The 20,291-nt window shown below is 38.5% G+C and overlaps 4 protein-coding genes across 4 annotated transcripts; all 4 read right to left on the reverse strand.

The window, feature by feature from the left end:
• Positions 1–206: 206 nt before the first annotated feature.
• On the reverse strand, positions 207–1,520 carry LOC110448470 (gibberellin-regulated protein 14-like). The gene is made up of 2 exons (XM_021494735.1): positions 1,517–1,520; positions 207–886 (listed from the first exon to the last, which is right to left on the reverse strand). Exons 1-2 carry the CDS (start codon positions 1,518–1,520, stop codon positions 207–209), a joined length of 684 nt encoding a protein of 227 aa, XP_021350410.1.
• A 64-nt stretch (positions 1,521–1,584) lies between these two features.
• Positions 1,585–6,037, reverse strand: LOC110448449. The gene is made up of 3 exons (XM_021494702.1): positions 5,595–6,037; positions 2,568–2,705; positions 1,585–2,018 (listed from the first exon to the last, which is right to left on the reverse strand). The coding sequence occupies exons 1-3, from the start codon at positions 5,785–5,787 to the stop codon at positions 1,738–1,740; spliced, it is 612 nt and encodes a 203-aa protein (XP_021350377.1). The 5' UTR covers positions 5,788–6,037; the 3' UTR covers positions 1,585–1,737.
• Positions 6,038–6,441: 404 nt separating this feature from the next.
• On the reverse strand, positions 6,442–11,097 carry LOC110448403. The gene is made up of 5 exons (XM_021494620.1): positions 10,755–11,097; positions 10,001–10,079; positions 9,260–9,415; positions 8,869–8,966; positions 6,442–7,487 (listed from the first exon to the last, which is right to left on the reverse strand). Exons 1-5 carry the CDS (start codon positions 11,025–11,027, stop codon positions 7,419–7,421), a joined length of 675 nt encoding a protein of 224 aa, XP_021350295.1. The 5' UTR covers positions 11,028–11,097; the 3' UTR covers positions 6,442–7,418.
• A 2,689-nt stretch (positions 11,098–13,786) lies between these two features.
• On the reverse strand, positions 13,787–19,398 carry LOC110448404. The gene is made up of 5 exons (XM_021494622.1): positions 18,938–19,398; positions 17,903–17,981; positions 17,254–17,409; positions 15,168–15,265; positions 13,787–13,958 (listed from the first exon to the last, which is right to left on the reverse strand). Exons 1-5 carry the CDS (start codon positions 19,214–19,216, stop codon positions 13,893–13,895), a joined length of 678 nt encoding a protein of 225 aa, XP_021350297.1. The 5' UTR covers positions 19,217–19,398; the 3' UTR covers positions 13,787–13,892.
• Positions 19,399–20,291: the final 893 nt, after the last annotated feature.

Here is a 20,291-nt window from a genome sequence, read left to right on the forward strand (position 1 = left end):
TATATTTTGCTTGAACAGGGCCTGTATTCATGAAATTGTTCTCATGCTCACTTGAATCATTTTAAACGATCAAAAAGTCAAATGCCAAGATTGAAAACAGTTTCTTCAAAGTTTTTCAAATCATTGACAAAATAAGATTTTATTAAATAACCGGAACGAGAAATTAGGCTTGAAAGCAAAATCCTTGCTTGAGCATGAGAACGGTTTCATGAATACGGGCCTTGTACGTTTAGACGTCCTGATATTGATACAGAAGACGCTAAATTAAGGGGGCCGTGGTGGCTGAATGGTTGGGGGCCGTGGTGGCTGAATGGTTGGGGTCCGTGGTGGCCGAATAGTTGGGGGCCGTGGTGGCCGAATGGTTGGGGGCCGTGGTGGCCGANCTGAATGGTTGGGGGTCGTGGTGGCTGAATGGTTGGGGGTCGTGGTGGCTGAATGGTTGGGGGTCGTGGTGGCTGAATGGTTGGGGGTCGTGGTGGCTGAATGGTTGGGGGTCGTGGTGGCTGAATGGTTGGGGGTCGTGGTGGCTGAATGGTTGGGGGTCGTGGTGGCTGAATGGTTGGGGGTCGTGGTGGCTGAATGGTTGGGGGTCGTGGTGGCTGAATGGTTGGGGGTCGTGGTGGCTGAATGGTTGGGGGTCGTGGTGGCTGAATGGTTGGGGGTCGTGGTGGCTGAATGGTTGGGGGTCGTGGTGGCTGAATGGTTGGGGGTCGTGGTGGCTGAATGGTTGGGGGTCGTGGTGACTGAATGGTTGGGGGTCGTGGTGGCTGAATGGTTGGGGGTCGTGGTGGCTGAATGGTTGGGGGCCGTGGTGGCTGAATGGTTGGGGACCGTGGTGGCTGAATGGTTGGGGCCGTGGTGGCTGAATGGTTGGGGGCCGTGGTGGCTGAATGGTTAAGGCGCTGGCCGTCTTCGATCACCTAATCCTCCATCACTGGGTCGCGGGTTCGAAGCCTACGTGGAGCAGTCGCCAGGTACTGGTCGGAGGTTTTCCTCCGTGCATTCCGGATTTCGACCACCACCAAAACGTAGCACGTCCTTAAATGACCTTAGGTGTGAGTAGGACGTCTAATACAAACAAACTAATCACTAAATGCGGTCTTTCTTTTATGTATTCCGTTTTAGATAATTTGTTAATGCAGAATATTGACCTAGAATCATGCGCTGTGTTCGATGTTATTGACATTTTCACTTTGATCTACCTTATACACTGTATGACCTCACTGTACTGCTGGACAACAAAAGCTAAATATAGAACTTGACCATCAGCGCAAATATGTTTCGGCCGCACGGCATTAGTTTAAGGTTCGGGAAAAATAAACATAAAAACTGTTTTATTTACATGAGCTTGATATTTATTACAATTACTTTAATCCAAACATGTACTTCTCATCCAAATAGGAGTAAGAATCAAGATGTGGGATATTTAGGCATACATAATTTAAATCTTATATACAGTCGAGTTTTGGTAATCAATCAATCAATAGCCCTCTAGTATCACTGCTATCCAGCTGACCCATACGGTGAGTAAACTGTCAGAAAAACGTTTTTAACCGCAGAATACAATTCATAACTTTCTGATATATATAAAAAGTGTGAGTTTTATTTGCATGAAAATTTGCTTCAGGATGCTCTGTAGAATCAAATAATGTATCATTTTTTATAACAGTTCTACCAGTTTAAGAGCATGTTCAACGTTATGATGAGTAAAAACTACACAGATAAAAAAATGCTGTACTAACGCCGTACATCCATAGACACGAGAGCTATATCTTCCTTAACCTTCTTCATAGAGTTACTGCCCTTGTGTTCCGGTGCATTGTCAAGCTTCATTAGTGTGAAGAGGGCGCTGACCATGCTTGCGATACCCGAGAAGACGAAAAAGAAGATGACCACTGCGTTGTAGCAGAGAATTTCATTATCTGGGGTCTGAACTAACTCCCGTGCTCTGGTCCAGGCCCAGGAGATACTGAGGTACTCTCCCATTAGTACCACCATCACCAAAAACGTGACGCACCCTTCAAAACAGACAAATGAAGAAATTACATACATACTTGTAATACAACTTATAACATTACATATAAAAAAAACACCTGATGATGACGTTAAATTAAGTTACTTTTTATCAACGTTATGTCATACACAACATGTTGTTAAATCACGCGGGTTGATTTATGACGTTACTGGTTTGAATATGTGATGAAAAACACATCTTATGACGTCATTAGTTTTTATCCGTTATTATAGACAAATCGTATGACGTCGTTTACAATATATTTGTACCCTGATATACATTTTATATTTTCACAGCACTTATAACATTATGTGTTTGCACCCGTGACAACTCTTCCAAATATGCTCGTACCCGTGATATATAAAGCAAATAATATGACGTCATTTGATTATATCCGTGACAAAACTCACGTGCATTGCTTACCCTCGACATATAACATAACACTTATGACGTCATTGGTTTGTACCCTTTACGACACCCACGAGGGTTGCTCGTACCCTCGACATATAACACAGTACGTGTGTGGTGTCTGTACCCGTTAAATTACGCTTACCATTGAAAATAGAGAACACGCCAGTCACGTAGTTGAAGAAGGTGTTTCGTTTCCATAGATAAACAACAGTAGACAGTAAGGCACATATTGTCAGGATAATACCGAAAACTCCAGCAAAGCGAATAAACATCAGGAATCCTGGAAAAGATAAAATAAAACGTCCATTACTATTGTTTTAGCATCCTATCCAGTTAGCTTGTACAATAAACAAAATATGGCGCAGTTTTTTATCACATACTCAGCGCCATTTTGTACGTTCGATTGTTTTTGCAATGACCATTTTTATTTCCTGAACAATGTCTGTAGGCAAGTAACTTGCAAAATTCCATTTGAAAAATGGACGCGTTATAACCAAAACATCAATGGTACATTATTCCGACAAATGTACATACTATCTATTTAGATATGAATTTATAATTGATAACAGTTGTATATTTTGAAGGGCAAAGTTTAATTAAGAAACTTTTATTACAAACACAGACGCTTTACTTGATAAAGAAGCTTGTGTCACATGCTTGTGTGCAAGACACCATTTAAAAATAACATCTCCGTTTATGACAGACGTAAATCTTACACACACATATACACAAAAATGTATATAGAGAATCTGTCATAAGTTTCTCTTCATATTAAATTTATGATACACGTTTAGGATTTTTCATGTTTGCGAGCCTCTGGCGAGCAAATATGAAAAATCCAAAACGAGTATCATAAATCTTATATGAAGGGAAACGAATGACAGATTTGTTTTAACATATAATACAAAATAAACTGTATAATTGTGATCTGAAACGAATATTTTGCACTTAGCCGCCTCTGAAACGATGAAAATTGCGTCCGCTTCACAATGATGTGACGTCATATTGATTTTTCCTATTCGATTGTGACGTCATTTCCGTAAACACGTTTCATAAACATAGTTTATGTAATGGCTTTATGACACTGCATAACACGGTATTCATATGATACATAAGGTATATAGTATGCCACATTCTATCAGAGACTGCTTGATCCATAGACAAAAATGCATCAAAGCATAAAATTCGATATTTTTGCCATAAGGACCTTTCTCCGTGGCGCGCCTTATATAGAATGATGTGCTCTGATAATGTGACGTCATCATTTTATTCACAACAGCCTCGCATTAATATAAATTGTTGATATGTAATAAAATCAATACAACATGTATGTGTATATGACGCCACAAATACGCTTGTTTACTCCGCTAAATGTACACATCGACCCTTAAAATCCTGAGTGTTATAACCTTCCGCATAGTATACTCATGTCATCTGCAAAGTCTGTCTGTTTGGATTTGGGATTCTATCGACAAGCTAAGGTCCTGTGACGACGGTGTGCATAGAGAATCGCAGCCGGTCAATGACCAGTTTTAAACGTCATTTTGATAAAATTAAATAGCAAAAACATAGCAGAATGATACTCAAACCGGTCAATACGCTAACCGGAAGTGACGATGATGACGCCATCAAAACGGAAATTAAGGATGAGAGAGACAAAAATGAGTGTAAAAGGCTGCTACTTTAGGCCCCTTGTAGGTTTTTTTCTTTGTTAAGAGAAATATTTAATTGTCCAAAATAAAGCCGATGCTGCGTTTCTGTCCTTTAGATGGTTGCAGTGTTTTTCTATTTTCTACTCTTCTACGTTAATATGTCTCGTAACACCTCTCATATCAATATATAAACGTTTATTTGCAACAAACAATATTAAGACAATTTTCATCGTCCAAGACATATGACATCACCAAAAAGACGCATACATGTACCCTCACAATTAAGAGATACTTCATGTCATCACTACATAGACACGTGTCCTCTCTATTAATACATATTTTATCACTATTAATACACATAAAATTTCTTGATGGATATCTGTCGCCATTCTCCATTCTCTCTAGGCGCATATCATCACTATCTTTAAACCTGTCATCATTATATAGACACAGGTCATCTCTCTCTTTATACCTGTCATCTCTAGATTGACAACTGTCATCTCTTGATTGACACCTGTCATCTCTTGATTGACACCTGTCATCTCTCTATGGACACCAGTCATCTCTCTCTAGACACCAGTCATCTCTCTATTTACACCTGTCATCTCTCCCTAGACACCTGTCATCTATACCTAGACACCTGTCATCTCTCTCGAGACACCTGTCATCACTCTCTAGACACCAATCGTCTCTCTCATTACGAAAATCATCATTCTGAAGACACCAGCCATCTCTCTAGACACCAGCCATCTCTCTAGACACCTGTCATCTCTCTAGACACAAGTCATCTCTCTCTTTACACCTGTCATCTTTCTAGACAACTGTCATCTCTCTAGACACCAATCATATCTCTCTTGACACAAATAATCTTTCTCAAGACACCAGTCATCTCTCTAGACACATGTCATCTCTCTAGACACATGTCATATCTCTCTTGTAACGTGTCATCACTCTCACGACAACTTGTTATCACTCACTTGACGCCTGTCATATCTCTCTACACACCAGTCATCTCTCTTTAGACACCAGTTATCTCTCTCTTTATATCTGTCACCTCTTGCTTGACACCTGTCATTTCTCTCTTGTAACGTGTCATCTCTCTACACACCAGTCATCTCTCTCTAGACACCTGTCATCTCTCTCCTTATACCTGTAACCTCTTGCTTGACACCTGTCATCTCTCTCTTGACACCTGTCATCTATCTACACACCAGTCATCTCCATAAACACCAGTCATCCCTCTTTAGACACATGTCATCTCTATCTTGACACCATTCTCTACCGTCCTGACCCTGCCTGTTGAGGGACGTTAAGCCACAAACAACCAAACAAACATCACTCTCCAGACACCTGTCATCTCTCTATTGACACCTGTAGTCTTTCTTTAGACAAAGGCACCAGTCATCTCTCTCTTGACACTGTCATCACTCTATTAACACTAGTTTGACACCTGTCATCATTTAACGGATATATGCGACGCTGAAAAATCAAAAACAAAAAAAGCAAACAGAGCTTACCAGAACTTTCCCCGGTGGTCAGTTGACAAACTCCATCCGTACACAGGACGCGATCCCAAAGACCGTAATTCTGGAGAGTGTCATCATGACCGCTTGACCACCAGATTTTCAGGAAGATCCCAAGGATGATGAATAGGACGGCAAGGAATTCCACTGAGAGCAATACCTTGTGTTTGATATAGTCGAGTTTCATTCTGAGTTTGCTTGTGTCGTGGGGGCGTCTTGTCTAACACTTTGGTTGATGTTTGTAGAAACGTCTTCTCATATACACTCCGTGTATAACCTTGTACAAAACTTACAGTCTGAACTATCTAAAATAATTTGGTGAGATAAAGTAGAAATAAACTGATAAACAAAATAATAAAATATGTACATAGGTCCTACTAGCTTAATCCGTGAACATGAAACCTTTGCTATATAATCGCTGAAACCTAGTGTGTACTTCCGGTTTGTATGTACGCGTTGCTTCCGGCCAGGCCATAGACTCGTGCAGATACACTCTGGGAATATGGTTTGTGTTAAGTACATGTACACATACACAAGAGAGACATTTAATGTATATATGCATATTAAACATATGTATATACGTATATGGATCGAACGTAGTTTTAACTCTCATACTGGCTCCGGCGTTGCAGGGATATCTGCACAAAGCAGTAAAGCGTTCTTCCGTCCGATTTACAACCTTGTCAGCGCAAAAATGTAGCATCTGTTCGTCCAATTTCACGCAAACTTGGTACAATGATTGACCTTGACAAGAGGATGAATCTAATCGAAGACAGAATTGATAGAATAAAGGTCAAAGTTATAAGAAACGCTTTTTATATTTATTAAATTTTGTATTTGGGAGAGAGCTATGCACCAATTCACAAGTTAGAGAAGCTGGTTTTCCAATCCCTTTGTATCATTGATTGGTAAAACATGTCAAAACTAAGGTGAAACTTATGTTTTCTTGAACGTCCTCTAGGCATTCTCCTATTCACAACAGCTCGGCATTGATCTCAGAAAATTCTCAAATCTTAAATTTAAGATTTGTATTTAAAGCAATACTGAAAGATTCCACCATTGTCAATCATTTGACCTTTTTAGAAGATGTACTCTATCAAAAGTCAATGTCATACAATGAATGTCAATGGCCAAGGTCACTGGGACTCATGACACTCACGCTTAATTATCGTTCAAGCAACTTCCTTTCTGAATAGATTTAAATGAACCCAGTCATACGCTGGTCTCGTATCAGATTACTCCGAAAAAGTTTGTGTTTCTCGGTATCAAAATTAGGTACATGTGATCGCTACTGTTAAATTTAAGTGAGTAATTACACGTTGTGTCGTCCCCCTCTCCCTCTGATTATAGTTCCCCCGTGATTGTTAACAGATGGAGTCTCGGAAGGATTTTCTCGAGGCCTGCGTTTCGTGAACCTAACCAACATTTGAACAGTTAGGCCACTCGTATATACATGTGTGTCAGGTTTTCTGCTTCGTCATTTTTTGATTTGTAGTTTGCAATCCGTGTTTTTATTGGTCAAATCAGCGAAAGTGATCTTTGTCACCAGTGAAACTTTTACAGAATAAATGAGTTTCAATATTTCACTGGCAAAAATAACATTTGACTCCATATCTGTTATTACAAATGCCGTGCGTTATTTAACTTTTGACAAACTCCCAATTTTATCTCAAGAAGTAACTTTTTCTGTAGTTCATTATATTTCATACTATACTTGACGTGTCTACCAGACAAGCTCTTGTTGGCTAATACTTTAATGCAAACATTTTTGTATTTTACATAAACATGTTAAAAAGTGAATGACCACGCGATGAGACGTCATCTCCTTGCCAGGATATCGTTGGGAAGGTACCACGGTCTGTAGGGGGTAGCTGAACCCGGGTATACCTGCAATGATCAAAGGTATGCTCCATAAACATAGGACTTTCATTATGTTTAACTTGAAAAAGGTTAAAAAAAATCCGCAGTAATTTTATGATATAGTTTTCGTGAATCTAAGGACAAACATATCACAATTATATCCACAATATTAATGCAGGCATTCTTATTTTGAACATTTGTAATTGACGAAAACAAATATATCTTAAATGCATGTTTTCCAAAATTTCTCTATGAGTTCCAATTGACATCCGAGGATTATCTTGTCTTTCGAAATTGCCGAGGAGTTCCGATTGCCATGTTGTGACAGACGATATGAGAACAACGTTAAACCTACAGGATTGGTTTGGTTTAAGTTTGTTTTACCTCCTATTAACAGCCAAGGTCATTTAAGAACGTGCCTCCATGTGCGTAGTGTATGCGTGCTTGCGTGTATGTATGCAGGAGACAGGGTGTGTTGGTGTGATGCCGACTGTATAGTGCTATCTCGCTAAACTACCATGCCGAAGGCACGCAGCACAGCATTTTGCCCGATCTCAGTATACTGACAACGGGTGAATCAGTTGTTGCCATTCCACTTAATGCTGAACGTTAAGCAGGGAATTACAACTACCATTTTTTAAGGACTTTGGTATGTCCCGGCCAGGGGCCAGAACTTATTGCCTTCCTCACCTGGGCGAACGCTCTACATTAAGGCCAAAAGTGAGGTGTTGCCAAGCAAGGCGCTAGGAAATAAAAGGTAGTTAGAAAGAAAGATAAAGATCCCAAATATTGCAATGGGTGCAGCAGATTTATTTTGGTCGCTTTTGTGTCCCCAAATAGAAGACACCAAAGCAAATCCCCAATTCTGCAGGGGGTTCAAACATTGGTCGCCTCCTACGGTACATGCAGTGGGTAACAGCAGGTGTATTCTTTATTCGATCCCAATCCTGCCGGGGTGAAACCTACAGGATTCACGCAATTTAACCACCAAGCTTACTAAATAGCATTTACTTGAAGTTAAACACTTTAATGAAAACTGTCTAGATTTATAGACATATACCTCACAAAGGCTTCAACAGACATTTCTGATCAGTTTAATGGCATATGAGAATGTCACGGCCTTCAGTTTTTGACCAAGCCAAACCGGTGAAACGGGACGATAACTTCTCCTGATTGTTTTACTCCTTTATATATCCACCATCATAATTTAAATTCTACTTAAAGTATATTTGTTTCCAAATTTTGATACATTATTTACATGTAAATTTAATTCAATTCACAAACACAATCAGAGGCACTTTATTTAACGGGCAAATTTTGGGTAGAGATCACAGTCGTATGTAAAACACTTGTTCATTGGCTAATCTAGTTGATATTGAGGTGAACTAAAGGGAAACAAAGTACATACCGGGCCAGATTGTGGACATGAAGAAGGGATTTGGAAAGGTGATGACGGGACGCTTCCTCCTGTAATGTTCTCGTAGACCCCGAACGACAGCATATAATCTACAAAAGAAAACATTATAGAAGTTCGTGTGAAATTTATCTAAACTATTAGTATATGTTTAAAGGGCAGAGTAATGAACAGCTGTATATGAAACAGTTTGTGATATCATTAGGAGATGTATGGCTATCTGCCGTGTAATGAAGGTTCGAGTAACGTTTGACATATTTAAATCGCGATTTTAAGACGGATTTGCAAGAGTACGTCTTATATGTATATATACTGTACATGTACTTATACAAACGTTTTTATATTGAAATGTTGTCATCTTTTGGACATTGGGTTTTATAACTACCTGGACCGCTGAGGATGCTTAGGGAGGTTTCGGTCACCAGAAGACAATTATCTTTGGCGACAGTGGACCGGATGTTCCCGCCGTCACTAAACTCTTTGTACCATACTTGGACAGGTAGCTTGTAGATCATGTGGTTTCCGAAGGAAGAAGCGCCATCTGTTTAAATAATTCAAGCTATATCTTTAATAACAGTGCACCATGCGATTTATTTACTTATTTATTGTTTAATTTTTTCTTCAATGTGCAAAGTCAGAATATATTTGTTGATTCCATCAATGCGAAATCCTGTTCGCAGTCACCAAAATGTACTAATTAGTGGACGTGATTACCGCTGTTCTGTCATTTAGTTCGGATAAGGATAAACGGTGAAGCTTCCATATAAATATACCAATCACACTCTACTTCAGGTTTTATTTAAAATTTGACAGGAACGGCATCATGGGAATCTAACAAATGAGTTTTATAGGGGTCGTAGTAATCTCTATATGTACTATTACCCCTATACTGTATCAAATTCCATATCTGATAAGTCCAGCCTCTGTGGTCATAACGTCACACATACTGTGCGTTCGATTGACTTGTCCATTTACACGCCATATACATATTTCTCCTCTTCTCGAATTAAGATGTTATATTTTTTTCATAGCTCAACCAAGTTTTAAGATACAATTGTTTGGATTTCTTTTGGTGCAAGAAAGCATGGATACCAAAGTAGTTCAAATTTTGAAGAAAAATGCTCACCCAGGAAACACGGAGAAGGCATGACCTCCGTGACCTTGTGAAGTGTACACACTTTTCCCACAATCCTCCATTCTAAACCCTGCAATGACAAATAAAAAAAATCTGATTTCAAAATGCAGCCAAATCAATCCGAACAGAGTGTTCCTCAACTTGTTTGATACGTAATGATATCAGTGCAAGTTTGTCTCTTTAATTTGAATGCAATAGAAAATAGAATTTTCACAAATTGCATCTAATTTATTGATATTTTTTAAATTATATGAAAAGTATTTGCATGCTGTATATGAATACTTTAAAATGACACAAGTTCAAGGTCATGATCATAAATTGAGAGTGACAAGGACAATAATGAATTGAACATGTTTGTACTGAAAGCTCCTTGAAATCAAGAACAAATTTTTAAATAGATAAGTTCCATATTCATCAAAATGAAAATAAAAAACAATGTCTTGGGATTCTGAGAGAAAACCCTTCAGATATACTAAAACAGTATTTTTTTCCCTTCTTTCGATTTCTCAGAGCCATATCATATACCATAACAATTATCATCAGGAACATTGGCGTTAACTTGTATCGCTGTTTCATGTATATCATTACATGTACAAATAATCATAGATCCAATTTTCTGGAATGCCTTGCCATTTTCTCACATTTTTATCTTTTTAACTTATTTGGTATCTTTAACCAGTGGATTCTACGTCTTTCTAGACACCGGAAGTTCTCTTAGGAGATTACCGGAAGTAAACATCCTTACTTTGCTGTAATTGATGATACGTTGGACTGACGTCCGGTTATCGGTTGTCTGGTTGTACACATCGTGCAAGGTGGCCAGTCTGCGGCCAGGGTGGTCGTAATATATAAACGTGCTGACGTCAGCCTTGGAAGCTGTGTCTACCACCCTGTTATACTCGCCCGTATTCTGTAGGAGATGTCCAGTCCATTGGTCAGGCGAGCAACACGGAGTCTGACCATTGGTCACTCCAGCAAATAAGAAAACCACACAAGTAAAAACAGTCCAAGTGATCATTTTAAGTGTTGTTCTGTGTCTGTTACTGAATATATAGGTTATGCATGTTATCGCCTCGTTATTACATCTGATAGAGTGTGTACGGGTGATAAGTGGCTATCTCACTGACCCCCACCTCGTATCTTGATTATGCTCCCTATAGATTAATTCGTCTTGTATTGTTTAAAGTATGTTATCGGTATACGATCCAATGTACCTTCTGTACGGATGATTACATACATTATTGAGGAAATCATGCACTATACAAATTCATATATACCAAACTATTTAAAACTTTTACTGTGTAAGAATCCATTAAAATTATCCAAACATTTTTAATAGGTTTGAATATTTTTTTAATTTTTTTAGAGTATACAATACAAAACATTATGTGTCTCACCTAGAATTACTAGAAAGATGTGACTATACACAGGCATATATTTAACACAGATTCGGAAAAAATGTTCTTAACTAATTTTTGTTTTTGTTTTTACTATTAAAGTTCCTTGTCCCACTGCACTGTGGGTTTTCTTATATACATTAACCTTTCGTAATTTTATTTTGATACATGTATCATAGTTAGCCCAAGACACTAACGTTGACCAGGTAGCTCAGTCGGATAGAAAGGTACATGTAAAATAACAAATCTAAGGTCCAGGGTTCGAATCACAGTCTAGCCCCACTGATTTTGTTTTCAAATTCAGAACACAGTCATTGCACCCATCCCTCTGTCCTAATTTTGTTCCTGGCTGTTTTACCTCTCACCATCCCTCCCTGAACTTGACCCCCTTCCCCATCCACCACATATGCCATCCTACATGCATTTTATTTCCTTTCTGTTTCAATAAAACCAGCGTTAAAAAAAATAACCGTTAATCGTTAATCATAATTTCTTCATTTCTTCGTTCTTACTTTTTAAGAAAGGTCCCGTAAGGTATTATAGCTAAAGTCATGCCAGAAAAACAGTTTCTAATGTGTAGCTTCAGCTTATAGCAGCGGTACGGGGATCTTTAAAAATCAACGGTGTAGTCATATCTGGTACTCCAAAAATGCAAAAGTTGGACGATTTACACAGAAGCTTCCGAAGTGGTTGGTTGTGGCGTTATTTGTTGGTGCATATGCAGAAATGGACCTCGTCAAAATAACCTGAATAGTGGTTTAAAGGAAAAGGACAATGCTCCATCAGACATTAAACACATGATATCGTGATATTTTAAAAGGACTCGCAAATCTGGAGCATCCATGACACGGGACGACAACAGTTGCACACTATAGCAGACCATGCACTATGATAGGTGCCTTTTGCAATGAAGGATAAACTCATACTGTACGTTATCTATAGAAAAGGCCGTAATGTTTTAACACTAAATACTTAAACGAGGCAATACGGAGGGATTACCACCCTGTGAAATATTATTGCAGAAATTCAGAATACCAAGTGTTTTTTTCAAACTACACGCCATATAAGGATTCTAACAATTATAAAGTAACCAAAATTCATTCCATTCCATTCACAGAAAATCGCTAGAAAAGGCGCTATAGAGACTCATTGCTTTTGCTTAAGAAAATTCGACTTGAACTTCGTCTAAAAATCCGGGCAAATTATTGTTTTAAAGAGGATCTCGCACATGTACCAATGAACGAGTTATTGGAATATTATTTTCAATGTCATCCAAAAATATCGGATTGTATTGATACGTATTAATGTATGGAAATGGTCATATAATAACCCCTTCTTATGTACTTTACATTGTAAATATTTTGATATAACCTTGAAGTTATTAACAATAAAATATAATAAATCAAGGGTATTGGAGGCGTGACGTGCATGTAGGAGCTCTTGGCGCGTAGTAATATACAGGTACAACATATACAGGTACAACATGACCATGATTATATTGGAAATATAGTTTTCCGTGGTAAGTTGTGTGATGTATTTAACTCCGTATTGTATATTCTTGAAACCATTCTCATGCTTAAACTCAGATTGTGTGTTGAAGCTAAATTTCGTATTCCGGTGATAAATTAATGAAAGTTTACATTCTGTCAATGATCTGGAAGAATGTTTGAGAGACTTTCGGCCGAAGACCGTTTCCGATGTTTAAATTTGAGTTTTTAACCGTGAGCCATACATGCAGTTTTAAGCCAGTTACAAGAAAGTAGGTTTGGGCACATACTCCTTGTTTGAGCACAATGACAGTTTAATGAATATGGTCCCTGTATGAAACCGCGCTATTTCTTGAATTGGTGGCAGTCTTACTGTATGAGTCCATGCGTAGTGCTCTCGGCTGAAGAAAATCACAGGTACAATATACAGTCACAGATAAAATAGTGCCTTCTCCAACCAGTGTTAAACAATTAAACCCAAAGGCGATAAAATAATATTTTACTTTTTTTTTAACTTTTCGTATAAAGAAACTGGACCAACAACTATGAGCTTTTATAAAAAAAAAAACTACTCCGGGAACAATTTCTTCTCAACTCTCAGGTGGACAAGAAATGCAAATGAAACTTGGTTCACCACGAATCGAACCATGGCCGTCTGCGTAGAAGGCCAGTGACGTGAATCTACCACTGGACTATATCTTCTGCACAACTTATTGTACTTATTACGTTTTGATGGAATACACGTGAACAAAATGGTCCACCCATATTGATATCCGCCGTTTCGTTAAGCTCTGAGAGTAAGAGAAATGCGTTGTTATGGCTACTTCAGTATAGTGAACAGATAAAGATGGCTTCGTGATTTGTTGTAAAATGAATGAAAACCAAGGTTGCGATATTTCTTATTCTTTATTATGTTTGAGTATGAACAAATTAAGATTCATCATATAAGTGATGTCATTTCCGCGTGACTGCTGTATATGACGTTGTTTTCATGGAACTCTAGAGATACGTTGAGGGAAGGTGCCAAGGCCAAGCTGGTGTCTGTTTGGGATGCTCCATAATTACCTGTTATAAACAAAATCATTTAAAATATTATGTTTGGTTTTTCATTCATGATTCATCTCTTTATTCGTCAAAGAGGCTTTCACAATTTAAGTCTTACACATGTTATAATCCATATCAATATATACATACTATTCACATTACCGTTAAAACAATGCAACTTTCTATTAGAAATTATGCAAGCAACTCAATTGTATTCCATATGCTCTAAAAAAACTACTTTGCTATTTCAAGAAACATTCATTTTTTTTTTTCATGTTTGCAACGTTTAGATGCAGCTTTAAAAGTTTTCCTAGATTAGTCAGTGTTACTTGAAATCAGTGTGTGAGAGAGATGAAATTTGATGAATTCAAAGGATAGTACGGAGGTAAATGATTTGGACAAGGGGGGGTTCAAAGATGTATAAAAGACGTACATCAGGTCATTTCTGGTGTAATTTTATGAAGAAGGGAGACAACATGGTGTGAATGAGACATGAGAAAAGACGGGGTTGTTAAAAGGAGTCAACGTGATGTGATATAACGGAAGGCACAAGGAATGGGCAAGGAAATGGAAGGGTATGATTTATAAAGTCAGTCGGATAGGGGGTAAGGATGAGGAGGAGACGATGTGAAAAATGAACGTGATATATTATGATAATGGGGAAGAAGAGGTGATGTAAAGAAGGTGGTGGAGGAGGAGGAGGTGGTGGTCTAAGTGGATGAACGCAGATCGTGTGGGGAGGAGTGAGGTGTTGGAAGTAGGACGCTCTTGGAAGCAGATGATTGACTAAGAGGGAAGGGATAGTATAGGGAGGGTTGGAGATGGTGTGAAGTTAATCGGAAAGGACATGATGTAAGGAGAAAGAAGGAAATGGTAGAGACAAGGGTTATAGCGTGAGGTGGAGAATAGGAAAAGAACGATTACGTAAATAAGAGTGTGAGATGGTGTACGGTTACAGGCGGATTAGATGGTATCACGAGGAGGCTGTTTTATGTGCGATAAGAAAGGAAATGCTATGAGTTACAGTATGTGGTGTGAAATGTAGAATGTGAAAGGATGGTGTGGAGGGGATTGTAGAGTGGTTTTATTGAAACAGAAAGGAAATAAGATGCATGTATGATGGCGGATGTGGATGAAGGGGATCAAGTTCGGGGAGGGGTGATGAGAGCGTAAAACAGCCAGGAACAAAATTAGGACAGAGGGATGGGAGCAACGAACAAATGTGCCTACCTGTCCTGACCGGGGACAGAACGAAGGGACATCAAAATTGCCCGGCTCGACATATCCCGTGGTGACATTCTCATAGATCCCAAACGACAGCACGTAATCTGTAAACAGTGAAACCAAGACTCAATATGGTAAATACATGGACTAAACACAACAGTTATTAATGACAATTCAGAATAGTTAAATAATTATAACATTTTTACAGATATATTACTTCTATTAAGTACTTCTCGGTAAAAAAAGAAAAACACGGAGAGAGGAAGAGGATATCTGACATCAGGGGTTCCTAACAGAAATTGTTTATACGTGTAAACAAAAAATTACTCATCTGAATTTAGTGCAATGATTTTATACTACACATCATGAATATCTGACAATAAGTGTGCATGAATGAAAAAGTAACTAGATAAGATTGACATTTGCTTTATCAACACAAGCAAGTGAATCCCAATATCGGTCAGGACTAGATAGAGGCATGAAGTGACACTGACCACAAGGCACTTGAAGCCAATACAAAAGGAAATTGCCAAAAAAAACAAAAACAAAACAAAAACAAAAACAAACAAACTATATGGAACCTGAAAGATCTATATACACCACTATATGGAGGGAAGTCAGGATCGGGCCGGGACCGTCTCTTTTCTTAAGGATCCCTGCACGACTGTCAAAAACTAACTTAATGTTGGAAGCGGCATTTTTCCGGCATGATTATAGCTTTGATAAAAAAAATCTGAATATAAAACCTGCCTTACAGCACTTTGTGAGAAATAATGAAGATAAAATGTTTTGAGACTAAACATTAAGTAGGGCTAGACCGGGGTTTGAAGTCCGGACTTCAGATTGTTTTACTATCGCTCTAACCGGTTGAGCTACAAGTCGTCAAAAGTGTCATGCCAAAACTTTTTTTTACCGCTTTATCGAAACAGAAGCTAAGGGGAGGTAACTGTATATGGAAAACCACATTGCATAGGGACAGAGAGGAGCACATGTGCACGAATATTTGTTAGTGTCCAATGTCTGTCCGGATTACAAAAATGTATGTTTTAGGCGTATCGTGACACCGGTCTTTGGTGTCAAATGACTTAAAGGATTCAGCATAAGTGTAAATCTGAGTACTAATCGTACAGTTAAACCGTCGCATATTCAACCCACATTCTCATCTCTTTTCTGTTACCCTCTATATGCATGCATGTACTGCAGACCAGGATCTTCCTGATTATAACTTTTACTCAAGTCGGCGAGTCGGATGCCCTCTAAACTTCCGACTGCACACCCTTGGTATTAAGTAAAATGTCATCTCATCATGACCCCGGGTGCGGCGGTGTTGCAAGCATTCGTCAAACATCGGGTGGCTCCGCTATACGCTAGCTCCATCACCAGCCATTCGGCTAACCTCGGCCGATTCCGGTACCCTTCATCTGATGTAGGTACGGAATCTGCCGAGATGTGACGAGTGCATCACCAGCGTGCGAGGAACGAACCACCCGAGGAATTCCGAGTAAGTGTTGCAAACGTCTACACAGCAACTTAAAAAAATATGTGTTAAAGTCATGTAACGTGTATAATGTAGTTTCCGGGCTTAAAGAGAACTGGCCTTAAAGATCTTTGTCCCGTCAAAGGGGGAACACTCTGGAGAGTTCTACTGTAGTTTTTTATGAGTTTCTTTTGACAATGATTCAACGATGCTATTCTGGGGGGAAATCCCAATGCATAGTTATAGTTTGTTGATAGTGGTTCGGTATATCTTATAGAAAGTCAGGGGTCGTGTGTTCTAACACCAATGAACATGCTTATTATGTTCGCTACTCTTTTCTATTACAATAACATAAGATAAATTAGTGAAGAAATTGATAGAACGACATTTAAAACCTAACACTCGTTGCAAATTTGTACTAAAGCGGTTTGAACTTAACTGTTCACACAAAGATGACCTTGACCCAGCCTTGACCTTCGGCCTTTATATCGAACGTATTAAGACTGGCATTGGTAACATGTGTTATATGTCGTCCGCTGGATAGCCGAACTACTCAGTAGAGACACGGACGTAAAACCTCTCAATCAAACAATCAATCAATCAAAATGTTCTCACCATAACCCGGTCCCATGGATCTCGTCGTCTCGGTGACGAGCACGCATGGCTCACGTGACATGGTAGTTCTTGACGTGTGACCTTTGCCATCGTCCCTGAACCATACTTCTACTGGCATTTCAGCCATCTTGTGGTAGCCGAAGAAATCCGCACCATCTAGAGAAAGCCATATGTAATGTGTGATGACCTTATATACCTGGTACATCCTTAAAACTTACCGTTAACTATATGATAATCACAAAAAAAAAATCCTTGCAATTGTTTGAATCCTAAAGTTCAAAACGATTAAAACCATGATATTATTATTTGTTTCAATGTCTTGTAACTTTGTATATTTTATTAAGTAATTTTCTCAATTTATTACGAAATATTCCAATTTTATAATCTATCATGGCTTTAAAAAACTTGGTGTTTAGCATGAATTTTGGCTCCATACGATTCAAGCAGCTATATTTGAAAACCTACTTTGTATCAGAAACGACGTATATGACCATACATATATGTCTTTCCTATCAAGGTTTTCTATTTGATTATTCAATTAACCCTTAGAAGATTAAGTCTTTTCAAACATCTGACATACAAATATTTCTTGTCATTTTTTATAATAAAACAACTAAATTAAGTTTGTGAGCATTTCTCTGTGACGTACCCAAGAAACACGGCTGGGGCATTGGCGCCGTTGTCTGGTGACGTGTACAGTTCTTTCCTTCAATCCTCCACTCCACACCCTGAGGCGAAAGAAAATAGGGAGTTACATCATGCTTAAGGATAATGCTGCCTCAAATTTTACACTTATTTCATTTTCAGAAGAGTGGTCATGTAAAAAAAACCTTGTAAGAAACAGATTAATGAATAGTATTTGTTATTTTTCAGTGTAATTACTCGTTGATTGCCCTTTCGAAATGAAAAAGTATAAAGGTGCATAAGACGTAATCTGGTATTTCTTAATTAGGAAAGGCTATTAAAGCGTTTTGTAAGGGACATAACTCGTGTACAAAGGTAGCATTTGTAAGGGACCCTGCATTTTGTGTCTTTGAACATAACTTATCCGAATTCTATGTGACTGATTCTAAATGGTATTTGGCCGGTTTACAAGGGGTTCAGCTGATACAGAATACACATATATCGACTGTAACAGTTTTTCTTCAAGCTGCATGTACAATGCTGTAACTATGGCCAGAAGTCTGTTACTACGTTTTTTTGCTCCTGCAAGTTTCGGGACACATTGTGTCTTCTGTTTACCTCTGCGTGTCTTAAGAGGCGATTGATGTGGAACCTCCGCAGAATCGGGGATTTTCTTCTGTTTCCTAGATACAGTGGTTACTAAAGGGACATTGAAGAAATCCAAATTGATCTGCTGCCCCTATCAGAACACTTGAGATTTATATCTTCTTTTCTCACGTCTTCTTCGTCACATTCTTCTCGGTGGAGACACCCGTCTTTATATGACCTTGGCTTTTGTCAAGACGTTAAACCCAAAACTGACAAACTAACGCTTTTCGCGAATTCATTAGTCCACGAACATGTTTCTAAGCACAGTATTGCATACATGTAGCTGCAAAATAAATCTGGTTTTTCCAGTAGACAACTCGAAGCTATCAAAGTAATAGTCTTGATAAAGATCAGAGAATTTCGGGCTACCGTTAATATATATATATTCAGTAAAATTAAAAGCTTTTAGTACCTTACTGAAGTCCAAGATTCGCTGTATGAACGTGGTTGAGTTGAAGGTTGTGTTCTTGATGTCGGAGTTGATCGCCATTTTTTTCACGGTGTGATCATAGAATATGTAGCTACTAACGTCTCTTTTGGATGCCACGGTCGTTGCAGAGTTGTACGCCCCTGTTTTTTGGAGTAGATGTGCCGTCCACTTTTCTGGAGAGCAGCATGGCTTTTGACCATTAGTCATCGAAAACGCGAAAATGACCACTAAAACTACGGTAAGAAAACTGATCGACGCCATGATTTTCTGGTCCAGGTTTACATCAATCGGTCATATTAAACGTCACGATATCCTATCAATTTGTTATCTTAACTCAAACTGTTCTCGCTGTTCATCTTGTTCATATATATCCGAGGCTTTGTACAAAACGCCCGTCAAGGGCATCAGTGACAGCGAGTTAAAGATAGGGTATTATCTCACAGGCCGAGATTGTACAATGGGCTCTATACATGTATAAGTACAGATGAATGCAGTACACTATGTTTATATACACTTTGAACCAGTCCCAATCAGCTTTCCAACGGGGACAAGGACAGTTAGGTTGCAAACAGGGATTGAACAGATTGTTTCTAATATTCTAGAGGTTTCTAATACTACCCAGAAACGTTTTTGCTTGTCCGCTAGCAAATCTTCAAATTAAATACATATAAAATGAAATGCGTGTACTCTCATTCGACAAGAAAACTAGTCGTTAACATTTGCAGGAGAGGCTTTTGGAAGAGCTTTGGTCTGTTGAAAAAGGAAACATGCACGCGCAAGCATAGGGACCTGATAATTTGATACAGCTATATTTGAACCTAAACTAAGATGATTAGAATAATTTTACACGTTTTCGGGCTAAAACGTGAAAAATTGCTCTGAACACCTAGTTTAGGTTCAAATATATCTGTATGAAAATTCTCAGGTCCCTGTGCGCGCAAGGTAACGGTGTCGCCGCATTCGGCTAACTTCGGCCGATTCCGGTACCCTTCATGTTAGATGTAGATCTGCCGAGGTGTGCCGAATGGGTGTGTACATGCATACGTACAATGCAATTAGTTTAAACACATTTTATTGTCATACAAAAGTTCAAATGGATTAATCACAAGTTAAAACAACATTATCGACACTCTCTTCAATCAGCACATATATAAATTAAAGTAATGGCATAAAAGGAACTAAACATGTAAAATATGGTAGGATGAAAGTACAAAGCTGGTTTCCAGTAACTTTAGTTAGTAAAAATGTCTTTAACTGTAAATCTGTTGCTGGCCTTTATGTAAGTTTGAACTATTCTAAAAATATTCACATTCATGTCTATAGGTAAATGTCTTTC

This window comes from Mizuhopecten yessoensis, unplaced genomic scaffold, assembly GCF_002113885.1.
Source record: "Mizuhopecten yessoensis strain PY_sf001 unplaced genomic scaffold, ASM211388v2 scaffold4033, whole genome shotgun sequence".
In the NCBI taxonomy this organism is placed as follows: domain Eukaryota; kingdom Metazoa; phylum Mollusca; class Bivalvia; order Pectinida; family Pectinidae; genus Mizuhopecten; species Mizuhopecten yessoensis.

Bases quoted from the DNA above. Each gene is read 5' to 3' on its own strand.
- LOC110448449 (XM_021494702.1), bottom strand. From the start codon at position 5,787: ATGAAACTCGACTATATCAAACACAAGGTATTGCTCTCAGTGGAATTC. The intron at 2,706-5,594 runs GTAAGCTCTGTT...TATCTTTTCCAG, and splicing joins GACCACCGGGGAAAGTTCTG to GATTCCTGATGTTTATTCGC. The intron at 2,019-2,567 runs GTAAGCGTAATT...TCTGTTTTGAAG, and splicing joins CGTGTTCTCTATTTTCAATG to GGTGCGTCACGTTTTTGGTG.
- LOC110448403 (XM_021494620.1), bottom strand. From the start codon at position 11,027: ATGATCACTTGGACTGTTTTTACTTGTGTGGTTTTCTTATTTGCTGGA. The intron at 10,080-10,754 runs GTAAGGATGTTT...TTGTCATTGCAG, and splicing joins GTATCATCAATTACAGCAAA to GGTTTAGAATGGAGGATTGT. The intron at 8,967-9,259 runs GTAGTTATAAAA...TTTCTTTTGTAG, and splicing joins AAGCATCCTCAGCGGTCCAG to ATTATATGCTGTCGTTCGGG.
- LOC110448404 (XM_021494622.1), bottom strand. From the start codon at position 19,216: ATGGCGTCGATCAGTTTTCTTACCGTAGTTTTAGTGGTCATTTTCGCG. The intron at 15,266-17,253 runs GTGAGAACATTT...CACTGTTTACAG, and splicing joins ATCCATGGGACCGGGTTATG to ATTACGTGCTGTCGTTTGGG. The intron at 13,959-15,167 runs GTAGGCACATTT...TGTTTATAACAG, and splicing joins TCTGTCCCCGGTCAGGACAG to GTAATTATGGAGCATCCCAA.